Source organism: Ruditapes philippinarum, unplaced genomic scaffold, assembly GCF_026571515.1.
Source record: "Ruditapes philippinarum isolate M1 unplaced genomic scaffold, ASM2657151v2 ctg7914_1_1_1_1, whole genome shotgun sequence".
In the NCBI taxonomy this organism is placed as follows: Eukaryota; Metazoa; Mollusca; class Bivalvia; order Venerida; family Veneridae; genus Ruditapes; species Ruditapes philippinarum.
Genome location: NW_026857104.1, coordinates 77,516 through 100,797, shown reverse-complemented (window position 1 = coordinate 100,797; position 23,282 = coordinate 77,516). Strand labels below are relative to the sequence as shown.

Sequence of the window (23,282 nt, the reverse complement as noted above, 5' to 3'; positions counted from 1 at the left end):
AATGTCTCAACACAGCGTTCTAACAAGGCTCTCATTAGAACGCTCATTGCGAAATTACCGCATTACTCCACCCACCACATGTATAAATATAACGCTGATTTTTTTTACTTACTGTTCAATAAATATCGACATTATCTTTTTCTAAAACCATTCAATGATGTAAACATATATTATATTCACAAATATTGACTAGAAACTGATTTTCTATTCTTAAGTAACAGTTACTTTGACCCTAGGGTATTCAAAAAGCAATCTTCCTTTATAGTTGAAGAACCTTCATATTGAACAGTTGCTGTCATCAAGTTATTATCTTGTAAGTAAAAATGCTATGACAGATGGACGGAAAGACGCCAGGGGTTTTACTTAATATAAGCAAATTTTTTAGGGCATACATGTATAATTAATGTACTCAATATAAGTGATCATCCTAACAACATTGAGGTCATTTGATATTGACCTTTGACCTTGTGACCCCAATATAGATATGGATCTTTTATTCAATATAGGCAATTATCCCTATTAAGTTTGAACATTGTAAGCCAAATGGAACTTGTGTTATGCTCCAGAAAGCAAAATTATCAGTGTTCAGGTCATTGTGACCCTGACCTTTGATCTTATGACCCTAAAATCAATAAGGGTGAAGTATTGGACATGGTTGTTCATCCTATAAAATTTTACAGCTGTAGGTTGATTAATACTTAAGTTATTAAGCTAAAACTGTTTTCAGTTTTCAGGTAATAGTGACCTTCACTTTTTACCTTGAGACCCAAAAATCAAAAGGGGTTTTCTTCTAAAAATATTGGCAATCATGGCCAGCGATATGCACAACTTGGGATGGTACTGATCACTCCTGTGAAATTTGCTTGACATCTACCCCCCCCCCCTGTATTGAACCTGTTAAAGCCAAACAAGCTTTTTGTGGAAGGACAGACAACAAGATGGACAGACATGCCATTTAAATAGACTATTCACTATGGGGATATTTCTTTTGTTATTTTCTTTTGTTTAATAGTGGGACATGTCCCCTCATTCTATTGTTACTGAATGGACTCTATAATAATAATTGTTCTCTTTTATTCTGTTTACAGTTACTTGGCCTACTTCTCTTAAATAGCACTGACAAACAGACCGACATGCCACTGAATAGGGATATAGGGCCATTTATATTATTTATTTAAATCGAGGCCCATTGGCTCCTTCCTCTATTGTTACCAAATAAACTCTATTGTTCTCTTTAGCTCTGTGTACAGAAGATGGCTACCTATCCATATTTGGTGATGCAGACAGATGGACAGACAGACGGCAAAGGCAAAAACAATATGTCTCCCAAAAATTTTAAACATTATTATATTCACATAACAAGATTGCATTTGTGAAAAATGCTATGCCACCGCATTAATACAAAACTAAATAGAAGCAGAAGTTGTTTCTACACAACTGAACTTTGCAATAATGCAGTAGTCTCTAGTGACTTTAGGGGTCAAGGTAATATTTCACTATGTCAAATAACAGACAATGTGCAGATGTTTTAAATGTTCACATACAAAGGCCATAGTATAATAATTGATTCAAAATAAAATTATTCTTACTTGATAAAAATTAAGGTATTTACTGCATTACATAACCCCCCGTTCACACAGAGCTGCGACTTCAGAACGATCATGCCGATCAAGCCACGATCTGAAAAAGTATTTGATCGGGGCCGATCGGCGTTGAAATTGAACAATTTAGCAAATTTTCTTCATTACGACTGTACTATGATGTTTCCCACGTAAAACGCGCTGCTGACACGCTTCTACTACAATGTTACGCTGACCGATGCCGACCAGCGGCCGAGTTTATTGCGTTTATACTACACTGCCGCTACGACAATCAAGCTCGCACTACGACGCTACGCAGACCTAGAAGACTGTACGACAAGATCGCTACGACAGTGCCGATCATATCACGCTTGTATTACGCTTCTGGTACGATTATGGCGATGATATATATATCTTGGATTTCAGAAATTATTTTTCATTTACTTCCAAACTTCAAACATGAACGGACTTATTAATGCTGATCTGATTCATCTGACTTTACTTCAGCAAGAACAAATATTGGTTGAAATTGAAATTGCACAGATTGTTAACAGGAGGAGGCGCAGAAGGAGGCCAAGAAGATACTGGGTAAGGCCTTTACAACATGGTTTACGGGGCATTTTTTTTTTTTCAAACTGTTGCAGATGTGCTATGTTCGAAGTCTCAGCTGCAAATGATCAAGTAAAGTGTCGCCCTATATATGTAGTTGTCAGATTATGATTGGTCAAATAGCAAAGCTATAAAAACAAACTGCTACCTGACAGGTCGTGGTATCATCGTCGTAAGGTCATAGTAGGTCTTCGTAGGATCGTCATAAACGTAGAGAGATCGTAGTGGGAACGTAGTAAGAACATAGTGGGAACGTTGTAGAAGCGTACTCGGTATGTCTCGACTGTACTACGCTTTTACTGCGCTTTTACTACGATCATGAAGAACTATCCATGATGCTTACGCGCTGCTTGTACGATTACGGCGCTTCTACCATGCTCTTTTTACGCATTTACCCCGATTCTTGTTGGCTACGATCCCGCTACGCTTGTTTTGAGCACGTTCAAAATAAAGCGTAGAGCTTTTCGATCATGAAGACGCTACCGTGATCATACTGCACTTATGTAGACTCCACTACGTTTCTCTCGTGATTTGCCACGATCGGCCACGTTTTTGGGCACGTTTGGATCGTAGAAGAAGCGGCGTCTATGTGTGAACGGGGGTAAGTGTATTTAACTTTAAAATACAGTTACAGTTTTTGTGTGTTTAACTTTGAAATACAGTTACAGTTTTTATATACTATCATTTCAAAAATGCATAATTTATGAAAACATAAAAAAACATTTCTGCTTTATAATCATAATTATATACATGGTGTGATGTCCTTATTATGTGCTAAAATCATTTCATAAATATCCCTGCAAAGCTTGCTAGAGATCATGACCTACAACCTCTCATAAGTATTTCTGAAAAGCAAAAATCTAACTTGCTAGAGGTCATGAACTTTAGACAAACTCCTAGCTATTGAATCTGTTTTTAGAAAAATTGCATCAAATGATTGCACACACGCATGAGTTATTTCCCTTTCAATATTTAATTGTGATTTTAAGAAAATTGCCTAGGGCAGGGCCAATTTTGACCCTAAAGCTTTAGTTTGAATAATCTTAATAGAGGTTCACTAGACAATGTTTCATGTCAATTATCTAAGCCTTAGCCCTTGTAGTTTTGAAGAAATAGATTTTTTTTAAATTTTACTATATACATAAAACAAAAAAAAATACCCCTTGGGCAGGGCCAATTTTGACCCCAGGGCTATAATTAAAACAAGAACACTGCACTTCTATTTAATGAGATCTTTTTACCTACAAGGCCTAAAGCTTAGACATTTTGCACTAGGTTCTGTCTTGCCGACCTCTACCAAGATTTTTATGCTCCCCGAAGGGTGAGCATATAGTCACCGCTTTTTCACCGCTTTTCTTGTCCGGGACATAACTCTGAAAAGGTATCAACATGAAACTTTGTAGGTAGATAGATCTCATCTGGTTGATATACAGTGCACAAGAACTGTAACTTGACTAATTTTGGAGTTATTGCCATTTGTTTATTTTTACTTTTTGAAGTTGTCCGGAACATAACTCGGAAACCATAAGAGATATCAACAAGAAACTTTGTAAGTTGATAGATAACAGTGATTAGAAGTGCAGTGGAAAGAACAGTAACTCTGCCTTTCCTAAATTTGGAATTATTGCACTTTGAACTTTTTCCAGGGACATAACTCTGAAACTACAAGAGGAACAAGAGGTGTACTTTCCTGTGTCCAAAACCTTTTCGGGGAGCATCACCCGGCTCAAACCGGGCTGTTGTTTTCCTTATAATTCCTTTTGCACGCATGCAACACAGAGACAAATCACTACATGCCACCGCATTGCTGCTGTGTCATAAAAACCAATAAATATGGTCCACAATAATTTATAGTGGCCTCCAATTATGATCCCAAGACATGTATTAAGTTTAATGTGAATACCTTCAATAGTTAAAATGAAGATGAAAGGTACACGAAAAAACTGAGAATTTAAAAAAGGGCCTGTCAAAATCATACTTAAGACAAATTGCCCCCATTATATTCTCAAAGACATGTTTGGTGTTACAAGCAAATATTTTAGTGGTTGACAATATTGTGATGTTGTATGTAAAACTTTAATTCTATTTTTGCTGACAAGTAAATACAATAGCTTGACTGTTCTTCCAAAAGAGAAGCAAAGAAGGGAAAACAAAAGTTTTGTGACCAAAAAATCAATATCTGGATATGACAATGTAGTGTAAACTTTTATTTTTAACACAAAGGTAAGTGTACTTACTTGAAGCAATTTTCATTGTAAATACTGTTCCATATACGATGAGGTGAGTCCCCTTTATAACCTGTATACCTTTCAGGGTTCAACAATAAATCTACATACTTCATATCTGGAGAAGTGTCATCTGAAATAAAGCAAATTTATTTAACCAATATTCCAGCTGAATGATATTAATGACTTGATTTAAGCTAATCAGTTTTACATATATCTTACATCATTATTATGATACAAAGTTATCAAAAAATCAAGTAAAAAAAAAGACATCCCCTTTGAGGTATAATGACATTATGATATTATTTTGACATTTTTAATGTTATTTGGTTTTTTCATTTAAAATCTGTTTAATATAAGAATAACAATCTTTCAATTCAACTGTAATAAAAGCATGTTTGTACTCAAATTAACTAGAACTGCCACTATCATGGCGTGAATACCCCCGCATACCACTTTGTCAGAATCAACAGTGGCCATTTAGAGCTCAAGGACAACCTCCCTGCCAAATCTGAGGTTACTAAGCCAGTGCATTGCTAAGTTATGTATTCTACATGCTTCAAATGTGAAAAATGTCAAAATCAATACATTGCGGACAGGACATTCTTTAGCAATTGAGAAGAAAAGCTTTTTTTTTTGTCAAGGTCCCTGTGACCTTGACCTTTGACCCAGTGACCTCAAAATCAATAGGGTTCACCTTATAGTCATGATCAACATCCATACCAAATATGAAGACTGTGGGTCAAAGGAATCTTAAGTTAATGGGTGGACAAACTTTTTGAAGTCAAAGTCCCTATGACCTTGACCTTTGATCCAGTGACCTCAAAATCAAAAGGGGTCATCTACTAATCATGATCAACATCCATGTCAAATATGAAGACTGTGGGTCAAAGGAATCTAAAGTTATTGGGCAGACAAAGTTTTTGAAGTAAAAGTCCCTGTGACCTTGACCTTTGACCTGGTGACCTCAAAATCAAAAGGGGTCATCTACTAATCATGATCAACATCCATGTCAAATATGAAGACTGTGGGTCAAAGGAATCTTAAGTTATTGGGCGGACAAGCTTTTTGAAGTCAAGGCCCCTGTGACCTTGACCTTTGACCTGGTGACCTCAAAATCAATAGGGGTCATCTACTAATCATGACTAACCTCCATGCCAAATATGACGACTGTAGGTCAAAGGAATCTTAAGTTATTGGGCGGACAAGCTTTTTGAAGTCAAGGCCCCTGTGACCTTGACCTTTGACCTAGTGACCTCAAAATCAATAGGGGTCATCTACTAATCATGACTAACCTCCATGCCAAATATGAAGACTAAGGGTCAAAGGAATCTTAAGTTAATGGGCGGACAAGCTTTTTGAAGTCAAGGCCCCTGTGACCTTGACCTTTGACCTAGTGACCTCAAAATCAATAGGGGTCATCTACTAATCATGACTAACCTCCATGCCAAATATGAAGACTAAGGGTCAAAGGAATCTTAAGTTATTGGGCGAACAAGCTTTTTGAAGTCAAGGCCCCTGTGACCTTGACCTTTGACCTAGTGACCTCAAAATCAATAGGGGTCATCTACTAATCATGACTAACCTCCATGCCAAATATGAAGACTAAGGGTCAAAGGAATCTTAAGTTATTGGGCGGACAAGAAAAAACCGACGGACGGACGGACGGCCGGACGGACGGACAAGCTGATTCCAGTATACCCCCCTTACAACTTTGTTGTGCGGGGGTATAACAAGCAAATTCGTTGAATTTATATCCCCTGCCGAGTAGTGGTTATTACTAACACAACAACTGGAGACATAAGGCTTTATTTATGTAAATTTATCATGGCATGCAAATTTCCTTTTCTTATTAATGATTCCCATAAAGTCTTGTTGAAAACAATCCAGAAGATGAAAAGAAATAGCAATATTGCTCTCTATGCATACTGAAAAACTTATGAAGGGCCATAACTCTGTTTTGAAGGCTCTGACAGGAACAAGGCAATGATGCACATCTCTTGGTATTTATTGTTCCAATAAAGTTTCACTGAATTCCAGCCAGTAGTTGCAGAGAAGGAGCACGGAAATGATTATTGCTCTATATGCATACTGCATAACTAATCAAGGGCCATCTGTGTTGAGTCTGAGCGGCACAAGTCAACATGTACATCTCTCTTGGTACTGATGGTTCCCATAAAGTTTAGTTGAGTAAATAAGCTTACTTGTGAAAGATTCATAAAGATTACTCGTGAAAGATTCATAAAGATTACTTGTGAAAGATTCATAAAGATCTAATGCATTAGCTTAAGTGATTTTTTTTGAGAAACTTTCCAATGCATAAACTGTTCTGATCCATAATATATATATTATTATATATATAATTAAAATGATCAATTATTGGATTGTACCTTATATTATTTTTGCATTTGATATATATAGAAATGAGAAATGATTTACATTAGCCATAAGCTCTGATGGCTGATGACATACCTAAGAAAATATATTGAAACTATAATTAGTAACATATTTATTATAATAATACTTGAATTATAATTGATCCTTCAATTACAGTCAAATGTTTACAATTTTTATGTGATACCAATCAAAGTTCAAGGGACATAAAAAGAATATAATATTCTTCATTTCATAACAAAAGTTTCCTCCCTTGAACCATTTCAGATTTACTTAGACTATTACTTTACTGTAATGTAGGAATTTATTGTCTACTCTGATCTAGAATTTTATATATTTTAATATGTGTGAATCGCCATTGTGGATAATTACTGTATATGTTAATTAGTTTGTATAAGTATGGGAGAGTATACTATTGTGTATGTGTTGGTATTGTAGTACTGTGTTAAGTATGGAAGTGTGTTACTGTGGTGCATTATCTTTATGTGGTGGATATGTGTTAATGTTGTTATGTTATAATGTTTGGTGAATGATTTTGGAAAGTATAATATTGTTTGTATTGTTTTCTTTTGTTACTGTGTAACTATTTTGTTTTATGGCGTAGTAAAGCTGTTTATGTATAATAACTTGTTAATATAATATGTTTATTAATAAATGATAAAAGTAGAAATAAAGAATATAAATAATGTTTAAACAATATAATATGTTTGTATATGCATTTTATGTAAGCATACAGTTACTTATCTTAAATAATTGCAATGGTCATACAGCAATTTCAATTGCCTCCCTTACAATGATTATTATTAGATAATTACTTTTTCTTGCCATTATCTTGGAACTTTTCATTGACACACATCTTTTTGTATGCTTTATTGTTGTTTTTTTTGTCTTTTGGTTGTTTTTTTTTTGTTGTATTTTATTTTTTTCCCTGTATTAAAAGTGCCTTAAACTGATTACTCTATTATCACATCCTTTGCTGGATATGGGGTCAGGGACATCTCCAGCCTCCTATCTTATCAATATACTGATTAAGAGGGTGGCTAGTATTGTCCCTGGCACCCTGGGGGCGCCCTTCTTTGGCAGAGAGGAAAAGTGCTTGCATTTTACGTTGCCAGGGAGGTGCTCTGCTTGATTTCAGGGCCCCATTCCCAGTCCGGTGGTTATTTAGTTTATTTTATTATTGTAATAAAAAAATACTGAAAGATGCAATTTAATTCATCACGGTGAATGCTTATGGTTTCCGGCACATTTATTATTAAAAAAAGTGAGAAAAAAATATTGATATAAATGAAAAGAAAATACAGTAACATATTTTTGCACCATTCATTTATATTTAAGGTATTACCACCCTAATGGGCACTATAAGGAACTAAAAAATTGACATCATAGGTCAGATATATACCTTAAAGTACAAGTGTATGCAAAATTTAACCAAAGTTTACCGTACGGAAATCAAGTTATAGCCACTTTCTTATGAGGGCCTTGTTTTGGAAATGAGGAACCTTTAAATAATCTGCAATAACATTCTAATGAAAAATGTTTTCCCATTAATTTTTGGTAAGAAACAAATAGTACCATTCAGCTAACAATCCAAATAAGCAAAATTATGGTTTCTACTTAAAATTTATGAAATCTGTATAAAAATGTTACCCTACCCCACCCATTTTTACCACGTGTCTGACAATTTTCCTACTTAGGGAGCCTAATTTAAAAAATCCTTAAAATTTACCCAAATGAGTGCCTGTTTTCAAAGTTTCCCTAAATTTTTAAAGAAGTATATTGTTGGTCTTGTAAAATATGAAATACTTTTACCGTCTAGTTTTAATTTTATTACACTTTGAAAATATCAGGTACCATATTTATTACTAGATTTAGCATAATTTAGCCAATAAATACCTATATAAATTAAAAAATCAAAATTAAACACTTTTCTTTCCAAATGGGACATGAGAGATACATAAATAATGTTAAAAGAAAAAAAGAAAGAAAAAAAAAAGTTGACCCTTCCGGGGATTGAACCCACGGCCCTCATTTTCAATGTAGTTAACAGTAGTTCTAGCCTATTTGAATACTCTTCAAAGCGGAGGTAATGCATAAGGATGGTAATACCTTAACACAGCTTTTACTATCTTTTTTTTTCTTATTTTTTGCAGTAAGTGTAATTAATTTTTATATGCCACCATATTACACTATGTTTTTGAGGTCTGTATGTTTGTTTAAACTGTCCCACTGGGTATATATATTTAACTTAGTCAAGTGTAATGTTTATATGTATCGTAGATATAATGATGAATGTTTTTTTGTAAAATAATGAGTAATCTTAAAATTTTCTCTTAAAATTGCCGTGATTTAAATGACAGCATCAAGAGGCGTGATGTTTTTAATCTATTTCATACAAAATATGCTGATAATTACTTTGTCTGCAAGAAACACATTTTATTAAAGAATTTGAAACGAAAATTTATTCTGAATGGAATGGCTTATGTTATTTTAGTTATTGTAAATCTAATGCAAAAGGTGTGGCCATTTTATGTAGAAAAGATTTAGATTTTAAAATAAATTTTGTTAAAACTGATGACTCTACGTTAGGTATTTCATTGGATTCCATAAATTTTACATTAGTTAATATATATGCACCAAATACAGATAGTCCTAGTTTCTTTAGAAATATTTTTGATATATTAAATTGTTCTGACGAAATTGACTCTCTAATAATTTGTGGAGATTATAATCTTGTTCAAAATCAAGACCTGGACTACTATAATTGTAAATCAAAAAATAATAATGTGAAGGCTAGAAATTTTTTACTCAGTATTATTGAAGAGTCTTACTCTAACTTACAATAAACAAACAACAATGTACTGATCCTTTTAGAGAGTTACATGGTGATATAAAAAAATATACATGGAGACGCACCAACCCAATACAGCAAGGTAGATTAGATTTTTTTCTTATAACAAAAAATTTATATCAGTTTGTACGTAAATGTGACATTGATGCTAGTTATAGATGTGATCATTCAATGATATATTTGGATTTTTGTTTTATTCCGGTTAATCATGGAAAAGGTTTATGGAACTTTAATAATGCTCTTTTACACGACACAATGAATTCCTTGATATCATTAATAAGAAAATAGATGAAATAAAATCGCAATATTGTTTACCTGTATACAATGTAGATTATGTTTTGATTATAAACAATAGAGATATAGACTTTGTTATTAATGATGAACTATTTTTAGAGACACTTTTAATGGAAATTAGAGGTAAATCCATTTCTTATAGCTCTTTTAAGGCTAAAGAAAGAAATACATATGAAAAAAATTATTTAAAGAAATTATTTTTCTAGAACAAAACTTGACAAAGGATAATAAAGACAACTTTCTACATTTACAAAACGAATTGACTGAATTAAGAAACAATAAAATAAAGGGTGCTATGATTAGGTCAAGGTCACAATGGATTGAATCTGGAGAAAAACCTTCTAATTACTTTTTAAATTTAGAGAAATCACATTGTTCAGCTAAGACAATACCTTTTCTGGAACTTGATGATGGAACTTTTATTTATGATCAAAAGGATGTACTTAAAATGTACTTAAAAAATGAGGATGTTACTAGTAACAGAATACCTTGTAAAAGAATTGAAATATAGAGTTATGGTTGTGGGCAATTAAAGATGGTTGTGGTTCTTGTATGTTGCATTTCCTTTCAATGTGGTTGGCCATTGATGAAGATTTATTGAATTACTCTGTAATAAGTCCAGAAAGACAAGGAAAAGAAACAAAGGGCAATAACTCTATAAATACTGAAGATGGAGTTATAGTTCTTGTGCACTGCACTTCCTCTTATTGTGCTTGACCATTGTATGAAGTTGTTTTGAATTCCAACCAGTATGTTTTAAGTTATGCTCCGGACAAGGAAAAGTATCAAAGGGCAGTAACTCTTTATTTTGTCAAAATGGAGTTATGGCTCTTGTGCACTGCACTTCCTTTTAATGTCCTTGACAACTGTATGAAGTTGTATTGAATTTCGAACAGTAGTTTTCAAATTATGCTCTGGACAAGGAAAAGTAACAAAAGGCAGTAACTCTGTAATAAGTCAAGATGGAGTTATAGTTCTTGTGCACTGCACTTCCTCTCAATGTGCTTGACCATTGTATTAAGTTATAATGAATTCCATCAATTAGTCTACAAGTTTGGTCCGGACAAAAGAAAGCAATAGAAAAGTAACAAAGGGCAAAAACTATGTAATTACTTTAGATAGAGTTATGGTTCTTGTGCACTGCACTTCCCCTTATTGTGTTTGACAATTGTATGAAGTTGTTTTGAATTCCATCCAGTAGTTTTCAAGTTATGCCCCGGACAAGAAAAGTAACAAAGGGCAATAACTCTGTAATTACTTTAGATAGAGTTATGGTTCTTGTGCACTTCACTTCCCCTTGTTGTGTTTGACAATTGTATGAAGTTGTTTTAAATTCCAACCAGTAGTTTTCAAGTTATCCCCCCGACACAGAAAAGTAACAAAGGGCAATAACTCTGTAATAAGTCAAGATGGAGTTGTGGTTCTTGTGCACTGCACTTCCTCTCAATGTGCTTGACCATTGTATTAAGTTATAATGAATTCCTACAATTAGTCTTCAAGTTATGCTCCGGACAAAAGAAAACAATGGAAAAGTAACAAAGGGCAATAACTCTGTAATTACTTTAGATAGAGTTATGGTTCTTGTGCACTGCACTTCCCCTTATTGTGTTTGACAATTGTATGAAGTTGTTTTGAATTCCATCTTGTAATTTTCAAGTTATGCCCCGGACAAGGAAAATAAACAAAGGGCAATAACTCTGTAATTAGTCAAGATAGAGTTATGGTTCTTGTGCACTGCACTTCCTCTCAATGTGCTTGACCATTGTATTAAGTTATAATGAATTCCATCAATTAGTCTACAAGTTTGGTCCGGACAAAAGAAAGCAATAGAAAAGTAACAAAGGGCAAAAACTATGTAATTACTTTAGATAGAGTTATGGTTCTTGTGCACTGCACTTCCCCTTATTGTGTTTGACAATTGTATGAAGTTGTTTTTGAATTCCATCCAGTAGTTTTCAAGTTATGCCCCGGACAAGAAAAGTAACAAAGGGCAATAACTCTGTAATTACTTTAGATAGAGTTATGGTTCTTGTGCACTTCACTTCCCCTTGTTGTGTTTGACAATTGTATGAAGTTGTTTTTAAATTCCAACCAGTAGTTTTCAAGTTATCCCCCGGACACAGAAAAGTAACAAAGGGCAATAACTCTGTAATAAGTCAAGATGGAGTTGTGGTTCTTGTGCACTGCACTTCCTCTCAATGTGCTTGACCATTGTATTAAGTTATAATGAATTCCTACAATTAGTCTTCAAGTTATGCTCCGGACAAAAGAAAACAATGGAAAAGTAACAAAGGGCAATAACTCTGTAATTACTTTAGATAGAGTTATGGTTCTTGTGCACTGCACTTCCCCTTATTGTGTTTGACAATTGTATGAAGTTGTTTTGAATTCCATCTTGTAATTTTCAAGTTATGCCCCGGACAAGGAAAATAAACAAAGGGCAATAACTCTGTAATTAGTCAAGATAGAGTTATGGTTCTTGTGCACTGCACTTCCTCTCAATGTGCTTGACCATTGTATGTAGTAATATTGAATTCCAACCGTTAGTCTTCAAGTTATGGTCCGGACAAAAGAAAGGAATGGAAAAGTAACAAAGGGCAATAACTCTGTAATTAATTTAGATAGAGTTATGGTTCTTGTGCACTGCACTTCCCCTTATTGTGTTTGACAATTGTATGAAGTTGTTTTGAATTCCAACCAGTAGTTTTCAAGTTATGCCCCGGACAAGGAAAAGTAACAAAGGGCAATAACTCTGTAATTAGTCAAGATAGAGTTATGGTTCTTGTGCACTGCACTTCCTCTCAATGTGCTTGATCATTGTGTGTAGTTATATTGAATTCCAATCATTAGTTTTCAAGTTATGCTCCGGACAAGGAAAATGCAACGGACGTCTGGACCGACCGACCGACCGACCACCGGGTGACTCCTATATACCCCCCCAAACTTCGTTTTTGGGGGTATAACTAGTGCTTATTATGAAAACTTATACAAAAATGTAACTTTGAATGATTGTAATATTGATAGAGAATTGAGAGATTGTGATATTAATATGCTGTCTGATAGTAAATCACTCCACTCAAGCTTGAAGGTCTCCTTTCATTTGATAAAGTCTCCTTTACATTAAAAAATTTGAAAAGTGATAAAAGCCCTGGGTGTGATGGATTTACAGTAATTTTCTTCAAAACTTTTTGGAATAGAATTGGACATTTTGTGGTGAAAGCTATTAATTATGCATATAAGGTTAATTCATTTTCTAGAAATCAAAAATTAGGAACAATAACATGCATTCCAAAACAAAATAAACCTTAACATTTTTTAAACAAGAAGGCCATGATGCCCCTGGATCGCTCCCCTGACCCATCAACCGCATCAAAGCAATGTCTTAGACAAGCATCCTGACCAAGTTTGATGACAATTGAGTCAAAAATGTGACCTCTAGTATGTTAAAAAGGCTTTCCATTTTTGGGCAATGCGACCTAATTTTTGAATGGAGATGACCAATATTCGAACTTGACACAACAACCTTTCTGACAAATTTCCAGAATATTTGGATCAAAACTGGAGCCACTACAGTATTATAAAGATTTTTCTATTTTTAGCTTCTGTGACCTAGTTTTTGACCGGAGATGACCCATCTTCGAACTTGACCTAGAAATCATCAAAACAACCTTCCTGACAAATTTCCAGAATACTTGGATCAAAACTGCAGCCACTAGAGTGTTAACAAGCTTTTTCTACTTTTAGCTCCTGTGACCTAGTTTTTGACCGGAGATGACCCATCTTCGAACTTGACCTAGAAATCATCAAAACAACCTTCCTGACAAATTTCCAGAATATTTGGATCAAAACTGCAATAAGTAGAGTGTTAACAAGCTTTTTCTATTTTTAGCTCCTGTGACCTAGTTTTTTACCTGAGATGATCCATCTTCGAACTTGACCTAGAATTCATCAAAACGTTACCTTCCTGACAAAGGAGTATGTTCAAATATAGTGAAAATCGGCCTAATTTTTAATTTCGATAAAACTTGAGCATATGACATAAAAATATGTCCCAAGTAGGTTTTTGTTGATTTTTGTATAATTTTTTCCAATTTGTCAATTTTTTAGGCTCTATACTTGACCCCATTGTAACGTATTTTGACGTCAAAATTGCAACGTCAATCAACGACGCCGTAACGTCATATTAATATTTGTAATATGAAACGCTGGTATATGACTCACAAATCTCTTTTTAGTTATGGAGATAAAAAAGAATTGCTTCTTTTATTTACTACAATATTATAAAAACACAATATTCACTTTAAAATGAGTGAAACATAAATGAAAACAAACTCGTCCAGTTTACGTAATATATTTCAATGACTGGAGGTATTAAATGAATAATTTTATTTACATGTTTATGTCATAATAATCTATTTAAATTATCACATGTCAAAGATAAAAATTGTTTACAGTAAAAAGAGTAATACTTTTTCATTGACGCACTTATAGTGTAACGCTATCATTTCATGCGTCTTTACGCTATGATCGTATAACGCAAAGGATGTCACATCAAAATATACGCCCTGTCGTGCAATACTATTTTAATGTAACAGCAAAAGCGGCATGTGTTATGTGATAAAGTTATGTTACACGCTGAATCATTTACTTAGTATAACAGCTACGTAAACTGACATGTTTCATCATCTAACAAATTGAATACAGAACTATAAACGAAACGAAACAAAAATGCCGGTCATACAAAATAAACAATCTAGCATACTTTATAACAGGTGTGACATTCAAATTACTGCTGCATGAAACTATTGCATGGATAGTGTCCATCTTTTATTCTGAAGAAAATCAATTTACATTTAACGACCACAAAGATTTTCAAAAATATGCAATAGAATTTACATGTATAAGTCTTCTGCATATAAATAGTTTACGGCAATAAACTTTGATGTGTTTTTTTTAAATATATAGTCAGTACAACTAAAATATAATAAATACACAATTAGCTTAAACTTCTTTTTAAGCAAACATAGAATCACTTTAGATGCAGACACAGATATTACATCAATCGGAACATGTCGACAATGTTTCATAAATACACGTAGTCTTATCCGAAGAATGACGGAAAAGGCCGAAAAGTTAGAGTAAAAAGTTAAACATATTTTATATCATTCAAGACATTCTAAATAACGCAGTAACAAAATCATTGCATTTTGCCACTTAAAACTATCAATATTCAAATATCTAGAAAAATATCAAATAAAAAATTACAGCATGTTTAGGACACAACCAATATTTTATTACAATCTCATTCATCATAACATTTAAAAATCTAAACTTGTCTAATCTCTAATCTCTTCTTAAATACAGCAACAACCTCGATAATTTTCATAATAACTAATGACTAGCCTTATGTTTCAAAAAAAGAATACTATGTATTGTGGAAATGAAACACTAACAAATCAATATTATGTTAAGCGATTGTCAATATATAAAGTATTTCACCTGTCTAGGGTATCTATGGTATTATTCTATCGATTTTATCTTATCAATATCATGCCTTACGTCAGCGGCTTTTAAAAGGCACAGTATGACTCAGAAATGAATAATATTTACCTTTTTTAAAAAGATCAAAGATGTTTGTATACGTTTTAAATAATGGTTTGAGCATATTTGATGCTTGTTACCTAAACAAAAGACTGGTAAATGTACTAATATGTCATTAATTTAGCAATGAAAACAACGTAATGAAAACAAGTAATATTTTGACTTCCTTACAAATTACTAAGTTATTATATATGTACTTATTGCCTAAAAGTAACAGAAGAAGAAGACCAATGAGTAACTTGTTTGAAACTAAAAAATATTTTGAGAAATAAAAATGAAAGTATTGCATTTCGGGTACATAAAGGGGCCTTTATTCACGATGACGTCATCGGTCTGAAAAAAAAATTACCGTCTGAGCGAGGAGTATTATAATGTGTTACGGTGTGAAAAATAAAAAAAAGCGCACGTAATATAAGCTGAATGCCAATAATTTTCATTGCATTTTAAAAGATTGTTTGTGATTTAAACAATATGATTTCCAACTTTTACAATGAAGTTATATTAAATAAGAAATAACTCAAAACAACTCTTAGCATTTTACTGACCTCCCAGTCAGCCCGAAACATCAAACAGACATTAGCACGGACATTAGCCTTCCGCTTCAGTCAGATTGGTCACTATAATGTTATGAAGCCGTCATTGTTGTATACTATTTTCTTAAATACATATATATAAATACAATATAATTATATGTAAATACATTACATCAATAACACAAGTACTATCATTCGATTTGGTTTGTAACTGTCTTATTATTATTATCATTATTATTATTATAAGATAATTCAATATATCAGGGAAAACCGTTTGCTGATGTTGTAAGAACTCGTGTTTCAACCGTTTTGCTACTTTTGTGTTTATATTATGATAATATAACGTTATAAATGTGTACAAAAAGAGCAATAAAATATGTTTAAATCAATAACGTAAGTAAATTACAATTAATTATTACAAGGATTAATTGTACTTCCACTGTTATAACAATCCATTTGTGAAAGAAAAATCTTACAATTATTACTTCACTGCAGTTTAATTGTTGCAGAGCCCTGCGAAATAAGCAGAATGTAAACAACAAAGTGTTCAAAGTCCACTATTCTTCTATAACACTGACGTCTGTATCAGAGTCAGTTTCATCTATTGTCTCTGGTATTTTGCCAGCATCTGCAAGATACTCTCCCCAGTTGTGTACACCAAACTTCTGACATTGTAAATGCCTTGCATAACTTAAATACCACACAACAGAGGCAATATGTGAGCACATACCAACAACACGTTCTCCAGCACGACATTTGCAATACCAAGCTTCAATATCTGCAGCAGAAAATCTTATCCATAACAGATATTTCCTGGATGACGTGTGCCGACTTTGGATCCGTACCCGGATCAAATCAGAATCATCATTGTGGACATGGATTTCACAGTTTCCATCTAAATGTTCCTGTATATAACTTGATGACATTTTAAGTTGATATACGCCACACGTCAACGATCTCAACTGTTCTTCGTTAAACCTTGGAAAACTTTGCAATGATGAGTCGTCCACAGGTTTCCATAAAGCTGATCTTCTTTCAAGATTATTATCTTCAACATAAGATTTTAATATGTTTGCGTTTGATGATAATGCACGCATCTTTGAGGCCAAACGTGAATCGTCATCACTATCAGCATTGCAAAGTGGTTTAAAATACTTGTTGCATATTGCGCAAACTATTCTTATGTAGTCACCAATGTATGGAATTTGATTAGTTGGGAGAACATGATTAAAATATTTCCAACTTTTAATCCGGGCATTTGCCGATTCTACAACCCAGCGAATCTGTAAAAGACGAAGAACAACAAATAACATAACTGTATATTCAGTTTGATATCAGTGCGCATATATGTGAAATTCTTAAAAGCATAGAACCAAAGTATTGCTTTAAAATGTCAAAATACATTCACTTCAGTAGAACCAACACCATTTTTAATATCTAGTTATATTAATAGATATTAATGGAAATCAATCTTAAACGATTATCACATAATAACTTGGTAAGCAGTCATTGTTTTTATTAAACATTAAGACTTAAGATAAACTGTGTTATCTATGTAGATCTAATATAATACAGTCTTTACTTATAAATCTGAAGATAAAATACATTTATAAAGTACATTTATTTTCAAAACAGAATACCTTGGTTACAAATCTACTATTGTTTGCATCATCACAAGTCATCTGTTTTTGTCCCTTGGATAGAAATGAAGGCATTTCCACCCTAATGCCTAAATCTTGTAAAAGTTCAAGAGAATCACGGAAACCTCTATCGACAACAAAAATATCATCCTCCTGAATAAAGTCCCTTATCTCTTCAGTATTTGTTTTCAACATATGATTCAGGATAGAAGCATCATTGTTCTTTGAATCAGCAAAATAAGGGCCCATCACTGTAACAAAGTATCCGGTTGTTGTAACAATAACCATGGGCTTCACTAATGGACGACCTTTGTGCATTGAATATGAACGTCTTTGAAAGCTAAAATTATTACTTTTCTGAATATAAACATAAGTTCCATCAAGAACTAAAATAACTTTCCCATCATTTGCATCAAAAAGGGACTTGGCTAACGGTCTAGTGTGATGGTTGATAATATCTTCCCTTGTTATGCTTTCAAAACCAAGATATAACGGCACAAATCCTCTCATCATCGCATGTTTTGTGGCAACAATCGCTCTCCGTACACTTGACTTGCTAATTCCAAATAGAGTAGACAATAGCTTATTAGACAAGCCGATTTCATCTTCAGGAGAAAAATTCCTAGAGTTGTTCTGGAAGAACGTGATGGAGAGTTATAAATTTTGTCGGCAACATGACGAAACACATCATCAAACTGAGAACGTGAAAGCCCTGTTAAGTTTCCATATTCTACGTCGTTTAAGACATCAAAATTCAATTTGTTTTGTTTGCAGCAGCATATTTCTCTTAAATGTTTTATAAGTTTTAGGACAGATGTCCTGTTTAGAAATGCTGTTTCTATTATCGGCACATTCTCTAAGGAATCTGAACAAAGCAGGCCTTCATGTATGTGTACTGGACAGCACCTAGAACCAGCAGGTATGAGTACGTTCTGTTGTATAAACACATTGAATCTGGCCTCTGAAGACAGAACAACTAATTTTGGCCCTGGTCTCTTGCAGACTAAACATCTTGAATGTGTTTTACTGGTAGTTTTTATATTTAATGATACCGATGGTGGACTAGTCGGTGTTTTGGTTCCTTTTAATTGAGAAGTTGAAACAGATGGAACATAATCTGGATCTGAATGGTTGCTGTCTTTTCTTGTAAAAGATGATGATTCTAATGCATAGTATTTATGTCTACATTTGTTACAAATTATTTCATTGTCTTTAACATCAACAAATAACCGTTTTTGAAGATATTTTCTTATAGGTTTCCTTATGTGTCTTCTTTCTTTTGGTTTAGTTCTTTTCTTGCACACTGCACAGGCATAAAACTTTGGACCCGATCCAGGCATCCTGAAAAAAATACTTAGTACATCAATGATTTGACAGAAAAAATAAAAATATTTCCTCTTGTATTTTGGTTTTATTAACTAACAATAATTAAACTTTTAATTTAATTATTTTTTTCACTCATGAAATAAATAATGATTTAAATAATAAACTCTCATTTAATACTTAATAATTTTTTTCACTTATTTAATAAACAATTATTTAAATAATAATCTGTCATTTAATAATTACGAAAAAAAATGTACCTTGTTCAGGGGTCGAACCACTAGCCGGATCTGATCAGTCATATAAAACATGCATGCGCCCGGCACTTAGACCACTACGCCATCACCACAACTGAAATCAAAATGTTTTACAATTACTACTTAAAGTCGATACGTGACTAAATAAAAGTAAACGGATTGGATGCTTTAAATTAAGTATTCTATCTCTTTCGACACATATTTCAGTTTGTTATTCTGGCAATTACCTGATAAATATATACATTACCTTCACACTTTTTTATAACTATTTAATACTGAGTTCTACTTGGATAATGTTCGACTTTATAAATTATGCAGACGAAACACAATTGATTTCGACAATTTCATGGATAAAATTATACTTACTTGGAAACTCCCTGTCACGGTTATCACAAAGTCATATCTGGACTGGAATACATTCCTAGATCCGAGAATAAATGCTCACAAAATAAACAAACAAACGTTTGACTGTTTTAAACCCTGTCAGCGTTACAGTAGTATAGATTTACTAGGTAAAGTGTAAACAATGGCTTTGTTGTTGTTGTCGTCGTCGTTGTCATCATCGCCTGGATTTTCACTTTTCATTCAATAAGTTAACAAAACATGACAGAAAAGAAGACATATTTTATTTGACTAATGATAATTGCTTTCGATCTCAATGCTTGACCGCAAAAACAAGTAAAAATTTATAAAAATACAGCTTAAATCTTTGATCTTCTATGCATTCGATTTGCTTTTGCACAGACACCAAGGGAAGGAAAATATAAATTTTCGTAAAGGGCACAGGCCTCGACCAAAATTATTGATACGTTTTTGTAAATTATAAATACTCACAATGACAATGACTTATTTTGTTTTTTGGTCGAGACCTGTGCCCTATTCAAATTTTTCAATTTATCGTCGAAAACTGATACAAAATACCGGAAAACGGCTTTTAGCCCTTACTTCAAGCGTATTTTATTGCACGGAACAGACGTATTATCTTTACTGTTTTTCATTTATATCAACAAGCTAAAGGTGTTCTTCCAGAAAATTGTTTCATTTCTTGAAAATTTGAAGTTTTATAAAATACAAAATATTTAGGCATATTTCATGCATAAGCGAATCTAGTCCTTTTCAGAATATTTGAATCAAAACTGCAGCCAGTAGAATGTTAACAAGCTTTATCTATTTTTAGCTCCTGTGACCTAGTTTTTGACCGTAGATGACCCATCTTTGAACTTGATCTAGAAATCATCAAAACAACCTTCCTGACAAATTTCCAGAATATCTGGATCAAAACTGCAGCTACTAGAGTGTTAACAAGCTTTTTCTATTTTTAGCTCTTGTGACCTAGTTTTTGACCGGAGATAACCAATCTTCGAACTTGACCTAGAAATTATCAAAACAACCTTTCTGACAAATTTCCAGGATATTTGGATCAAAACTTCAGCCACTGGAGTGTTAACAAGCTTTTTCTATTTTTAGCTCCTGTGACCTTATTTTTGACTGGAGATGACCCATCTTCAAACGTGACCTAGAAATGATCAAAACAACCTTCTTGACAAATTTCCAGAATATTTGGATCAAAACTGCAGACACAAGAGTGTTAACAAGCTTTTTTTTATTTTTAGCTCCTGTGACCTAGTTTTTGACCGGAGATGACCCATCTTCGAACTTGATCTAGAAATCATCAAAACAACCTTCCTGACAAATTTCCAGAATATCTGGATCAAAACTGCACCTACTAGAGTGTTAACAAGCTTTTTCTATTTTTAGCTCCTGTGACCTAGTTTTTCACAGGAGATAACCCATTTTGGAACTTGACCCAGAAATCATTCAAACAACCTTCTTGACAAATTTCCAGGATATTTGGATCAAAACTGCAGCCACTAGAGTGTTAACAAACTTTTTCTATTTTTAGCTCCTGTGACCTAGTTTTTAACCGGAGATGACCCATCTTCGAACTTGACCTAGAAATCATTAAAATAACCTTCCTGACAAATTTCTAGAATATTTTGATCAAACTGCAGCCACTAGAGTGTTAACAAGCTTTTTCTATTTTTAGCTCCTGTGACCTAGTTTTTGACCGGAGATGACCCATCTTCGAACTTGACCTAGAAATCATCAAAACAACGTTCCTGACAAATTTCCAGAATATTTGGATCAAAACTGCAGCAAGTAGAGTGTTAACAAGCTTTTTCTATTTTTAGGTCCTGTGACCTAGTTTTTGACTGGAGATGACCCATCTTCGAACTCGATCTGTATTTCATTGAGACAAACATTCTGTCAAAGTTTGACAATGATCCAATCAAAACTGTGACTGCTAGACTGTTAACAACCAAATTGTTGACGTCGAAAGACGCAGGACGACAGACGCCAGACATAGCCCCATCACTATACCTCACCTTGACCTATTTGTGGTCAGGTGAGCTAAAAACTGGAGACCGATTACTTTATTAAATGTATTATATATAAATTAGCCTCAGGTAGTATAGCAAACAGACTTAAGTGTTTTAGATATTTTAGTGTCAAAAGATCAAACTGGTTTCATTAAAAATAGGTACATTGGTGAAAATACTAGATTATGTATAGGATAGATCATGAGTACCAGTTGATAAATCTCACATCCAACCAGAGCTGCATCAGTACTAAGGGTGTAGTACTTAAGTACCAGTACCAGTACTTGGCAAATTATGCAGTACCATTACCAGTACCAGTACTAGATTTTAGCTTGGTACTGCAGTACCAGTACTTTTTTTGGTGAAGTAATTAAGTATCAGTACCATTACTTTTATATATTCATCAAAGTTTGAATAGATACAGAGTCAATCAAATAATTGCAAATATTATTCAGCAAAGAAATAAAATCATAATCTACTTTAAAGCTGCATGCCTCCAGATGACCCAAAATATTCCAAGAAAATTAAACTTGGAAAAAAATTACTAAAACTTTGAGAAAAGTAAACAAATTAAAGATTCAAGTGATAATTTATATCTTATGTGCAATAAATGACTGTATTTTGTAGTATTTATCACCATATTTATGCATGTTTTGACCTCTTTTTGGTAATTTACGTGGATTTTAAGTGCCGATTGTAATGTGTCAAGTACTTTCTTTGTTCATTTAACAATATTTTACCTTTAAATACATTTTCAAAATTTTCATGAAAATTAGGATGAATCTGGCGGCGTGCTGCTTTAAAGTTAACATAACATATTTACAACTTTATAGTTTTAACATACTTTTTACCAACAATATTTACAACATATATTCATGTAGATAAATGTACAAATATAACTGAACTTTGTGACAGTTTTGATTTAACAAATATGATAAAATCACCTACATGCTATCCTGCAAATCATGCTCCTAGTTTACTAGATGTTATATTTACCAATATGCCAAACAAATGTTCTAATATTATGAATTTTAACTGCGGCATAAGTGACTGCCACAATTTGATAGGTTTTACTTTAAATTTGACTGTACCCACCTATAAAGCTAGATGGATTAGCTATAGAAGTTTTAAGAATTTTAATGAAGATGACTTTTTAAATGATTTTAGAAATTCAGATCTATCTTTTATAAATACAGAGGAAAATCTAGATCAAGTTTCTGAAAAATTTTCATTGTTAATGACAAAAACCTTTGACAAACATGCTCTTTAATTAAACAAAGAAAAAAGCCTCTACAGCCTGCCCCTTACATGAACTCTACTTTGAGAAAATCTATTTATAAAAAGAAAATGTTGTTTAATAAGTATCTTAGAAATAGAAATAGTGTTAACTGGGAAAATTACAGACAATCAAGAAACCTAGTCACTAAAATCAAGAAACAATCAATTAAAAATTATTTTTTGGACAGATGCTCTGGAGGATGTAAACAGTCTGATTTTTGGAAGACTATAAAACCGTTTTTAACCAACAAAGGTACTACTTGCCAAAAAAACTTTGTACTATGTGAAAATGATGTTCTTTTATCTGATCAGGAAG

The 23,282-nt window shown here is 33.2% G+C and overlaps 1 protein-coding gene and 1 long non-coding RNA gene across 2 annotated transcripts in view; both read right to left on the bottom strand.

The window, feature by feature from the left end:
* Positions 1 to 246: 246 nt before the first annotated feature.
* Positions 247 to 23,282, bottom strand: part of LOC132748784 (uncharacterized) — a 39,476-nt gene continuing 16,440 nt past the window's right edge. Inside the window, exons 2-3 of the long non-coding RNA XR_009628319.1 lie at positions 4,427 to 4,547; positions 247 to 3,562 (exon numbers count right to left, since the gene is read on the bottom strand). This is a non-coding gene — a long non-coding RNA (uncharacterized LOC132748784). The remainder of the gene's footprint in view (positions 3,563 to 4,426; positions 4,548 to 23,282) is intronic.
* LOC132748783 (uncharacterized) lies at positions 15,736 to 18,243 on the bottom strand. The gene is made up of 2 exons (XM_060738421.1): positions 17,728 to 18,243; positions 15,736 to 17,370 (listed from the first exon to the last, which is right to left on the bottom strand). The coding sequence occupies exons 1-2, from the start codon at positions 18,238 to 18,240 to the stop codon at positions 16,645 to 16,647; spliced, it is 1,239 nt and encodes a 412-aa protein (XP_060594404.1). The 5' UTR covers positions 18,241 to 18,243; the 3' UTR covers positions 15,736 to 16,644.